A 12171-nucleotide genomic window follows, 5' to 3' on the forward strand; every position below is an offset into this window, starting at 1 on the left:
TTGGAGAAATTAGTAATTGTATAGTAGATGGACCAGTAGGCGATACCTCAGTCGTGATATAATATTTTGAAAGCATACTATCTCTGTTAGTAATATTGCACAATGCTGGTAGATTAAGTACTCGTTAAAAATAAATTGGGTAAAGAAAGATAATTTATGCCAGTCTTGTTCGAAAAAGTACTATCGTTCTTCATCATCGTAATAAAACTTACTGTGCTTCCTGTTTTTATTGATAGATGCTATCGTTATAATGCTAAATACCGAAGAATGTCAATTAAGTATGAATTAATGAATCAACACTGATTATCTAGCTCGCTCGTAATAATTTGATGATAATAGGCAATACTTGGTTTAATACCTATTTATAACACAATTAAGTATGAGCTTTGCCTCGAGAACAAAATGTTGATGTACTTACTATACCAGCTATTTTAAGTTCATCAACATCATCATTTCAGCTATAGGACGTCCACTGCTGAACATAGGCCTCCCTCAATGATTTCCACAATGGCCGGTTGTGGCGGCCTGCATCCAGCGCCTTTCTGCTACCTTTATGATGTCGTCGGTCCACCTTGTGGGTGGACGTCCCACGTTGAGATTCTGGTACGCGGCCTCTACTCCAGAACCTTGCTGCCCTATCGGCTGCGTACTATATGCCCTGCCCATTACCATTTCAGGTTGCTAATCCGTCGGGCTATGTCAGCGTCTTTAGTTCGATTATGATGATCCTCATTTCTGATTCGATCTCGTAAAGAAACGAAACGAAATTTTACGTTATCCCCTCAATATTTCAGGAGCAGTCGTGTGCCTTCAGCCGTGGAGTACGTCAACGTGGACCGGACAGCAGTCCAGCTGCGCCAGAAGCCAGTGGCCAATGGAAACAGCGCGCAGTACCACCCGATGACCAGGCATACGCTGCAGGTGGGTGTTTGATTCTACTGCAGAATGAAGTAAAAGTGTAATTCTAACTCAAGTGCAGAACAACGTTTGATTATGGTGCAGTCTGTACTGAAAAGCAAACAAGACCTGTTGGTTCTGTTTGTGAGTGCTGTAATAGCTTTAAATTGTCACCGCCTTAATACTAAGGCTTTGAGACGAACACGGCAAATGCTGAAAAAAATCTATCGTAATCAAATATGATTATTTTGGACAATATAGTCCGAAAAAAAAAACAATTATATTCATATTCCGTGGAGTTAACACAATGGTTTTTTCTTTATTGAGAACACATAGTTTAGCTCATAGTTGAAGTCTGCAAAATTGCAACCATATTTCATACTAATAAATAAATACTACCAGGTACATTTACGGTTGGGTTTTTTTTATTGGCGGTCCAAGCTTTAAATCCCGGGTACACAGGAGTTGCAGCGGTAGAAACGAGAGCTGGGAAAAGTCTTGTTTACGATAAAAAAAGAAGACAGCGTATACATAATTATGAATCTTTCTTTTTACTATATGACTCTATTAAACGATAAGTTTTTACCAGGCGCATAAAGGTCTAACATAAATAAACGTTATTGTTGCAGGCTCTCAGCGCGGCGCCGACGCCGAAGCTGATCTCGAACGCGGACTGGATGCAGGCGCGCCAGCCGCCGCGCAAGCCCGCTGCCTACAACTACAACCAGCACTGGCTCATACAGGTACGTACAAATATATGAATATGACCCTTCGTGGAGAAGAATCCATCTTTGCTTCACTTGAGTGAGTGTCAGGTCAGTGGCCTAATTCACGTTATAATTTTGACAGTCAAGATCTCGCTGACGTTCAGAAGTCGTCCCATTGAAAAACAGTTCTAAATCCGTATTCACAAGGGGCATTTTGCATAGAACGATAACTTGAAAGAATCACAACTCAGTGTTTTGTTGTCGTTGAAATCTTGTCACGTGAATAAGGCTACTGGACAAAACCGCACTCAATGGTCTACTCCACACAAGAAAGACTGCAGTGCGTGAGGCTTGCCACCGGATCAGGTGTGACGACCACGATCACTCTGGCAAACACGACGAAGAATAAGAAGTTAGGTCCGTAAAAAGACAGGTTTGACGCAGACCATCCCATTCGCATTTTGTCATAAAAAAATGTTCCCATTAGCACTCGAATCCGAATTTGACCATTTTTGAATTAGAAGACAAAACTATTCAATCTTAGTTATAGACTCATTCCAGTGTATTTACACTCTAAATCTACTCTCACTCTAGTCTAAATATTGAAATTCAACTGACCAGAAGTCTCAAAATAATGAATCGACTCTGAAGCTTCGTTCTCACACCTTACTGTATGTCGTGTAGAGGCAACATGGAAAGAAAATTTGAACATCAGTCATCCATCCTCCATTTGCCTCTGATAAATTAGAGATTCCTCCTGCAGTGGAAACTTAATTCCCTGATAATGATGCCATTTTTTGTCTAAACTGTACAACCCGGTGGAGTTAACTGCGCATATAGCGACCATGACGTCACATCAATGCTCTGTGTGCCTACCATGAGTTTACGTTAGGTGTGCTCGCTAGCGACTGCGTAAAAAAATGACATTTAAATGTATGACATATTGTGCAGCGCCCCTAGCGGCTACTTTCAAGAAATAAAATCTTCATATAATTTTTTGACGTATTCGCTAGCGAGCTCACCTAACGTAAACTCATGGTAGGCACACAGATATGGACGAGGCAAACGTAGGATAGTGAGGTGCGCAGGTAGCTCGATCGAGTTGTTATTTTTTTTTTTTTTTTATTTTATTTAGGAACCAACGGCGTTACAATGAATAAATCTTAAAGTAACTTAACTATAAGTATGGCTAATTATAGGTTTCCCTGGAATATCCTTAAAGTAAATCTACCGTTCGGATTACCGAGACGCAAACTCCAAAAGATGAAAACTAGAACATTACAAATAACTTACTTACATAATATTATTATGAGAATACATTTTGACACCCTATAAAGTTGAGCCACATTTGACGACTAAATTAAAGTTAATTAACTTAAAATGTAATTAATTTAAATTACTTAAACCACAGATAATATAATCTTAAACTAAGGTTTATAGTTTGACAGACAAATAGATATCAGATACCCGAACAAAATTAAATAATCACTCACCCCACAGACAACCCAAAAAAGATGTAGGTCAATTTAATAATAACTAGATTTTACCCGCGGCTTCGCTCACGTGAGATTAAACTTATTACGGATCATAACATTATTTATTAAGCATATGTATTTGGATGCATAAACAACTATGCAGCTTTTGCCCGCAGCTTCACCCGCGTTACTTTAAAAGTATTGATTATATTGTTATGATCTGTTCTCTCCAGGAGGCTGAGCAGCGTAGGATAGAGGAGTCCCGAAGCAAGCTGCGAGCCGGCCAGCGACACTCCTACCACCAGGACATGCCGGCACCGCAGCTGCAAACTATGCTGCCTCTTAGCACCAGGTAACTTCTAAATTAAGGATCTTCGCGTAGCATAAGGCTATGTTTACATGTAACGCGCGTTAACGCAGGTCAACGCGGAATTTTTATAAAAAGTATATGACAAGCGCTAACGCGCCTTGCGAGGAGCTCGTCAGTCTGTTTCGATAGAGTTTAGAAAATGGACGTGGAAGAAGCTATTGCGATGGAAGCGCGCGCTCATCTGCCCCACTAGATAAAACGCACTTTTTGATCGAATCTAAAATCGAATCCGTCAAAACTCGATACAAAAAGGGGCTTTTCGACCACTTTTCGAGTGGTTTGCGATTATAATTTGCACTTTGTCTAGACCCACTGAACAGTCAACGAACGTTACATAGCTGTCAAAGCGCGCGTCAACGCGCGATCGCCTGCGTCTAGAGACTTTTTCTCTGAGCGCCGCGTCAACCCTCGCTGACGTGCGTTAACGCTCGCTCATGTGATCGATCGTGGGACACTATTTAAGTTGTGAGCCTAACTATGAAAACAAAGTAGTATATTATTAAAATGGTATTGCTTGCGTTTATTGGTATTGTCTTTCATGATTTATGTACTTTTTAATGTGTCCGAAACACTTTTCATAGCATTTTTTCCACTCAGCTTGAGGCACCTCCAAAGCATGGTTTTTGACCGCACCGACAGTTGCTTCTGGCTACATAAATCGCTGTTCACGCATTTAATTTTAATATAATGAGGACCAAAAGAAGTGTTTAGATTCCAAGCAAGAATTTTGTAGCGTTGGATCTGTTTATTTCATATTTTGAGTGTTCAAATAGTCAGTTGTTTGACGAGACGTGTAAAAGCTCACATTTTCGTCACGAATGACGATTCGACTATGCTGGCCAGTTTCCCTTATTAAACTGAAGACTTTTGAAAAAAATGTGGCTGTTTACTATTAAAAATTAACCATTCTAAATTTATTTAGTAACGTTTCTGTCATATAATCAGATATTTCGGAAAAATATGCGACCGTAAGTTTCAAAGTGTTCCGAGCGCATGGGACTTTTGTTGGAATTGGTTCATCTTAAAACACCTCCATATTCGATAGCTGTTTATTTTCAGGATCATTATGCATAGATCCTTAATTCGTCAACTGTCACAATTTTAAAAACGGCTTTTAAAGCTTTTTGAACGTATTTATCAAACCTTTCCAAGGACTAAACGACACAAGTGTCCTATTGAGCGTTTGAAAAATTGTGTGACATCCAGCGAGAAAAAAACGTATTAACCATAATATGGTCAAACAATATTTTGTTACTGCTAGTGGAATTAATGCCTATGATTATCTCAATCCTACGATATATCACATGACGAGGTTTCTCTTCCAGTTTTCTGACAACATCAATGTTTTCCGCCACTATTAGTAATTTTGGACGACTTTCGCAAAGTTCACTGGTGAGCCAATGACATACAATATTATACTTCTTAAACTAGCGTTTTACAATGGTAAAGGACAGATCTTTATCACCAAAAGTGAAATTTAGCTGACCGCTTCAGTTTTGTATTGATTAACCACGTCGAAAGTCATAATAAATCTTCGCGCGAAAATTTCCGCAAGTCAATTCCAGGTTTTTGTAGTCAAGATAATTTTCAATTCAATGTTAATAATACAAAACGTGCTCAAATGATAAAAAGTTTTGAATAAGGTTGTAGTCAAAAATGTCAAACTTTTCATTAAAAGTATTAGATGTCGTCTAACAACACGTTATGTTGTCGAGGCTCACAACTTAAATAGTGCCCTAGTATGTGAATACTACGATGTCTAGTCGCACGGTTTAAAAACGTGCGTCAAAATTTTGCCATCTAAACATAGCCTAACTGAGTCCACAATGGTCCTACTAAGTCCACCATGGTCCTACTGAGTCCACCATGGTCCTACTGAGTCCACCATATAATTACTTACCGTATTAAGTTAGAGCATTGGTTCCCAAACCTATTTGAGACACGCCCCTTTTCGACCATAAAAATTCCGCGCCCCCCCTCCTCCAGTCAAGATTATTTATTGGTCGTAGTATCGAAAAGTCTGGAATGAATTATCTCAGCGGTCGCAGGTTTTTTATACTTAAGTGCACCGATGGCCTGCTCCCCCCTTTAAAGGTCTTTGCGCCTCCCCTGGGGGGCGCGCCCTCCATTTTGGGAACCAATGAGTTAGAGCATAACTTTGTAATGCATTTAAATGCGGTTTTTATAAAAAGTGTAGATCAAATTCTCCATTTGCTTCTCTGGTCTTTAGCGGGCATAGAGTTCGATCATCATCATTTTCAGCCATAGGACGTCAGCTGAAAATAGGCTTCCTACAATGATTTCCACAATGGCCGGAGAGTTAGATCAATCACTAATATTTTTTTTCATCTGCCCCGTGATCTTAAAACTCGTACCTCAGACTATTCTGTTACATTAACTCATAAAAATCTCATTTATTTCTGTAAATAGGCTTAAAAAAAGCACTTTTACACGTCCCAGTATTAACCCAACCACTAACCTTATGTCGTATCATTCCAGCCAACAGCACCTCCCCACAGAGTTCAAGCGACCGCTCCGTTCGGAGGTCCGACCCGACCCGCCACGAGACCGACCCGAGCCGCGAGACCGACCCGACCCGCCGCGAGACCGACCCGAGCAGAGGCCCGAGAGAGAGGACAAGATGCTTAGCGTCAGCGGGAGGAGGAAATGCTCGCATTGCGGGGAGGAGTTAGGTAAGTTCTTTAAATAACAACTGTCTACAGCATTTTTGCGCACGGGTTATGCATAGCTTATTTTTATTGTTTTATGACCTAGAAATAAGAATAACAACAAAAAATTGTTCTGAATTTGCTTTTATATGTAAAAAATAGAAAAATTCATATCAATGAATGTATGAAACATGAACATAGAGATGATTCAATTAGTTGCCAAATATTTTATTTTCTTTCTTTCTTTCATTCTTTCTAATTATTAAAACATACCAAACATCCATTGAAGATTTATTCTCACAAGAGAAAATTTAAAATAGAGTCCAAATATTTATTAAAAATGAGAAGTTCTAATTTCCTGTCATGTTCCATAGAAGATTTTTCTCATAAAAATCTAACTCTATCATGCTTTCAGTATACTGGCCTTGGTAACGTCGTCTCTCAAATCGCACTATATTTTGATGAAAGCGTGCCCTTTGTTCTTGCGAATAAGCCCCCATAATTATCTTTAAATATATCCCAATGAGAATGTGACGTGCATCTTTAGAGACATTCTACTATGAAGATGGAAAATTCAAATCGCTATAACTTCTTATAAAGCAAATATTTTCGATTTGTAATCGTACTTTTTTATATAAATTTGCTTATATAATCAGAATATAATAAGTAAAATCCATGCGCAAAAAAAAAAATTTTTTTTGTCGACCGGTGTAATCTGTTAAAAACGTGTGTAATTTCATGCCGTAATGTTATTCGGTAGGCATTTCTATTGACAGTAATGGTTGAGCCTAAATGATTGAGACATGTGTAAAGATTTCCTTGGGATATGGCCTAAATAATGTAGAGTCAAGTTTCTAACTCTCTATAATGCATTTATCGTTCTAGTCTAAGGGAATCCAAGCCTCACACCTTAAAAAAATCGCTTAGTAGGCTGTTACGTAAGAGTGACGTAGACACAGATTTATATTAAAAAGTAATTCAGTAACTATACCTAACCGAATTTTTATTATAATTATCAAAGTAAAGACACAAATTTGTATTCTTGTAACAATCAATCTAGACGCCACATAAACACTTTTTTACTCTCAGTACTTGCCAAATGTTTGTCTCGAAGCACTGATAGCCACATACCAGAAAACGCAGCGTGAGACCAGAGTAAATCATCTTCATAGAAACGCCCGAGCGCGGTTTGTATGTGAGCGCACCAATACGTATGCGGCGCGCACGCACACACTGACAAAATTTAGCGGGGATTAGCGGTGAGGTGCTCCTTCTGAAGGCGCTGCTACCAACCGGCCTTTGTGGAAATCTTTGGGGGAGTCCTATGTTCAGTAGTGGACGTCCTGTGGCTGAAATGATGACGATGTCTGTTAGAGCAAAGAAATAATGAGACATGTCAAATGAAGGGTACAGGGGCAAAACAAGGAATGTCCCTAAATTTCAAAAGTATATTTTTGATTTCAATATTTTCGTTTCCCCGCGTATTTTTATTTGAAATTATAAAAAAAGCGTAAAAACAAGTAATAGTCATATGTATTCCTATTAGTAGTTTATAATTTTAAGCGACACATAAAAATGTTTTAAACTTTAAAAAATTTAAATGTCCATTACATAACTTTTTGTTTTTGTGACATTTCTTATTTTGCCCCTGTATTCTTCAAATATATTCTACTCTGCCGTCACCACACGGCTCACCAACCCCTACTCTTCCCGCGGGTGTCGTAAGAGGCGACTTAGGGACTACACATCAAACAGAGAATGGGCAGCAGCGCTCTCTGAAAAACATCAATCTTTTAAACTGCGATCTCCAACTCGCCTGCCAAGCGTGGAGATTATGGCAAAACCCTCCACTATAGTGGAGGAGGCTCATAGTCCAGCAGTGGACTGTAAAGGGCTGTTGATGATGATGATGATGATCCTTCAAATATAATATTTCATTTGATATATTTGTTCCAGGTCGCGGCGCCGCCATGATAATCGAGTCGCTGTCGCTGTGCTACCACGTGTGGTGCTTCACTTGCGCGGTCTGCGGCGCGCGGCTCGGCGACGGCCGCGCGGGCGCAGACGTGCGCGTGCGAGCCAACCGCTTGCACTGCTACCATTGTTATTCTGGAGACGATGGGAGGAAGTACTCTAGGGTTTAAGGAATAAGGGCGAGAATGGAATGGCGTGGGGAAAAACATCGATAACCCGAAGCACTTGAGATAAGGCTGAGATTGCAACAACAGATATTAGGGCGCAGACGTGCGCGTGCAAGCCAACCGTCTGCACTGCTACCATTGTTACTCAGGGGACGATGGGAGAAAGTACTCTAGGGTTTAGGGAATAAGGGCGAGATTGGAATGGCGCGGGTAAAAGTTGGCTGCCGAAACTTGTGACCGCACTGTAGCTGCTGTATCGATAGTCCCAAGTACTCTAGAGTCTAGAACGTAAGGCTGAGATTGCAACAGTGTTGTAATATTGCTATTATTCTTAACTTGCGCGGGCGCAGACGTGCGCGTGCGAGCCAACCGCTTGCATTGCTACCATTGTTACTCAGGAGATGATGGGAGAAAGTACTCTAGAGTTTAGGGAATAAGGATGAAAGTGGAAGTGCGCGGGTAAAAGTTGGCTGCCGAAACTTGTCACCGTTAGTGTTGCTCCTCCGCCATCAACAGCAGTGGCATTGACAGAGGTACTCTAGAGTCTTGACCGTAAGGCTGAGATTGCTACAGCAGGTTGTAAGTATCGTAATATTGCTATTATTCTTAACTTGCGCGGGCGCAGACGTGCGCGTGCGAACCAACCGTCTGCACTGCTACCATTGCTACTCAGGAGACGATGGGAGAAAGTACTCTAGGGTTTAGGGAATAAGGGCGAGATTGGAATGGGCGTGGGGAAAAACATCGATAACCTGAAGCACTTGAGATAAGGCTGAGATTGCAACAACCGCTTGCACTGCTACCATTGTTACTCAGGGGACGATGGGAGAAAGTACTCTAGGGTGTAGGCTCTAGAGACGAGAATGCAATGGCACAGATCATTTTGTAAATGCGAAACTTGTGACTGCTGCTTTTGGAGAATGGATCTGTACTTTAGAATCTAGGTCTTAAAGCCGAGCTTGCATTGAAGCGGACAATTATTAACTGTTGCGACCTGTGGTCGCTACTGTTGCTACTGAGGAAAAAGCAGACTATGGGCTTAGGATATTACGCCAAAGTTTCAACAAAGCAAGGCGCTTTCTTGTTGTTACTTGTTACTCTAGGTTGATTGCGATAGAGTATCAAAACTCATTGATCTATTGCTAGCTAGGTATCTTTGTCCAGCAATCTCCTGCTATTTTTATGTGCATACGCTACGTTGCCTAAAACGCTGTTTCTGTTCAAAAACATGTCGATCCCATCGATGCTTAAAGTTTATAAGTTAAAATAAATCTTCATGTTTTGAAAACGAAAGTGGAACCTTGTTGAGAATAATATTAATAAAAATCAGAAAATGATCATGATTATCTATAATATTGATGTCAACAAAATAAAGTGCTATACAGAACGATTGTTCAATTTAAAGTAAGCACTTAAGATCTGAGGAAAGATCTAAATATTAGTTCATAAACCAATTTAATAATCTTAAGTTTACTCGGACATGACCTCGACTCTGACCTTTCTAGAATGATCTAGAAGTAGACAAACCGCGATAGTAAATTATTTACTACCGTGCTATTGTCGTATACCACTCCACGTCTCGGCGACTCAGCCTGATCTGAGTCCGCCTTTGCACGATCTACATAACAATTTTTGTAGATATTTTTATACAAACAAACATACAAAAATATCTAAAAAGATTGTATATTTTTGGTCACCACACTAAATACCTTATTCTTTTGTTTAGACTACATATTTGTTATAACGACTTGCTGATTTAGGTCGGAAGCGTTACTCAAAGCGCCATCTTGTTTTTTCAACTAAGTTTGTCATTTCGTTGTAACGTCTATTGTAGTTGCATTGCACGAAGAAGCAAGATTACTTGGACTCAGCTCCTAGACTATTATTTACTACTTTTTTTTGTGATTTATAAACATTTGTCGTATTTTGGAATTCAATCTTGTTTTAACGTTTGAGTTATGAAGTTATTGATCCTTAACGTAATGGAGTAAGGTTGCTAACAGTTCTAAACGTGATTACTGGCAACTTTGAATTCCAGAGTATTTTTTTTTGTTATTTTGATGTCATCTGTATTGGGGACTTAAATAAGTGACGGTGTTAGTTTTAAATATCACGTTACTGTTCATCTGTCATGTAGTTTGTCACAGTATTAGAACCCACTTTCTGTTTCTGACTATTTTGTGCCATGTCATATAACATTCTTCATTATATTTTAACGAGAAGTACACACATCTGATTGTTTTAAATTAAATTGTTTATATTAGGATACACGTCTTTATTTTATGCGTCAAGTATATTAAGGCAGTTTTTATTCAAATGTGTATTGATATAAAAATGTCTAATAAAAATGTATGCTTGTAGCATTAAAATCTATTTTCTTAGACAATGCACAGTGTATTTTATCGTATAATAAATATTCGAATAAACTGTAATATTTTGTAAATAGTTTTAATTTATATTTAGTGTGTTTAACGGTTAGCTTTAATAGTTAGTACTGTAGTTTAAAACATTTAATCCAAAAACGTATATTGAACATAATTTCTATGTATAATACTTACTTGAGAAAAATATTTTATATTTTTACATCACTATAGAGTAATTTTGTATCGATCATTTTATCGGAACGTATGTACCTAACGTAAAACATAATAATATATGTTATTTGTGATTCTTGCGAAGACGGCTCTACCCTCTGACTTGTTGTAATTATGTTAGAATTCTTATGTACATTGTATATGTAAGTCCTGGATTGTGTAACAATAAACATTACAAATCATTATACTTGTTTGAATTGTTCCCAATTTACAAAAATATAAATAAAAATGAATTGATGTTCGTTAGTCTGATTAAAACTCGAGAACGGCTGGGCCGATTGAGCTGATTTTGGTTTTAAAATGTTTGTCGTAGTCCAGGGTAGGTCTAAACGGTGAGCAAATACGCGCGCGATATTGTTTTTCTGTGACAGACAAAATTCCACGCGGGCGAAGCCGCGGGCGGAAAGCTAGTCAGTAATAAAAAAAAAACCCCAATAACCAACATTACCAAAGGAAAAGTTCTTTAAAAACACATTTTAATGAAAACACATTTTTAATAGCTTTAAAATCAATGTTATTTGGTCAATTGAATTGGTGACAAAACGATGTCATAGATCCTTATCTGCTTGCCTAAAAAAAATAAAAGAATCGCGTTTTGACAGATCTTAAAAAGTATGTGGGTAGTATGTCATTCACTTGTTGTGATAACTAGTTAACCAATTGACTGCAAGTGGTGTGAAATCGCATTTGCGTCGTAATTTTTTGTTTGTTTTAATTTACAAATTACGACATTCTGTGCAGTTGTCATTTTTTTCAAAATCCTTCAAGTACCTATAAAACTACGCTTGGACTTACTAGCAACATGTTTGTGCAACTACCCACACGAATTCCAGTAATGCAATAGCATAATTCTCTCTATTCCTGCGATGCAGGTAATCCGCTAACTGAAGATATCCTTACGAAGCGTCAATGGCCGCGTCCGGTTCCTTGGTATCCTGATGCCTCATTAGATGGCTTTGATCGTGTCACGTGGATACCAACGTTTTGTTTTGCACTAATCATTAAGGGTAAGCGCGCACGAGTGACTTTGTCTCCGTGACAGTAGGTATATCTGTTTCTTTTACGACTCTCACAAAGAGAAAAACAAAGACGTTACGAGTCACGGTGACAAAGTTTGTTGATAGCGGGTACACGTTTTATTTTGAGACGGGTACTTAAGGCAACTACATAACACTTCCAAATCATAAACCATAGATTTTGTCATTAATGAGTGGCGTAGGTGGAGGCGTTAGTATGATGAGCGAATAAGTGTGGATCTTTGTTTAATAATTCGTCAATGATTACCATTATAAAAATTACTACTTACCTACATGCCAGA

At 38.8% G+C, this 12171-nt stretch overlaps 1 protein-coding gene across 5 annotated transcripts in view; it reads left to right on the top strand.

Annotated features, from left to right (window-relative positions):
- Positions 1-10892, top strand: part of smash (smallish) — a 126431-nt gene extending 115539 nt beyond the window's left edge. For 2 of the 5 annotated variants that reach the window (XM_028307213.1, XM_028307216.1), the window contains 5 exons: positions 795-921; positions 1527-1640; positions 3313-3431; positions 5949-6142; positions 8075-8764. In XM_028307213.1, coding sequence (XP_028163014.1) covers positions 795-921; positions 1527-1640; positions 3313-3431; positions 5949-6142; positions 8075-8262 — 742 coding nt within the window. In that variant the 3' untranslated portion in view covers positions 8263-8764. Of the gene's footprint in view, positions 1-794; positions 922-1526; positions 1641-3312; positions 3432-5948; positions 6143-8074; positions 8765-8792 lie in introns of those variants that run through there. The other 3 variants (XR_003656040.1, XM_028307214.1, XM_028307215.1) reach the window with 3 other exon arrangements.
- The last annotated feature ends 1279 nt before the right edge of the window (positions 10893-12171 follow it).

Source organism: Ostrinia furnacalis, unplaced genomic scaffold (assembly GCF_004193835.3).
Source record: "Ostrinia furnacalis isolate ACB-3 unplaced genomic scaffold, ASM419383v2 OfSCF2106, whole genome shotgun sequence".
NCBI classification, from domain to species: Eukaryota; Metazoa; Arthropoda; class Insecta; order Lepidoptera; family Crambidae; genus Ostrinia; species Ostrinia furnacalis.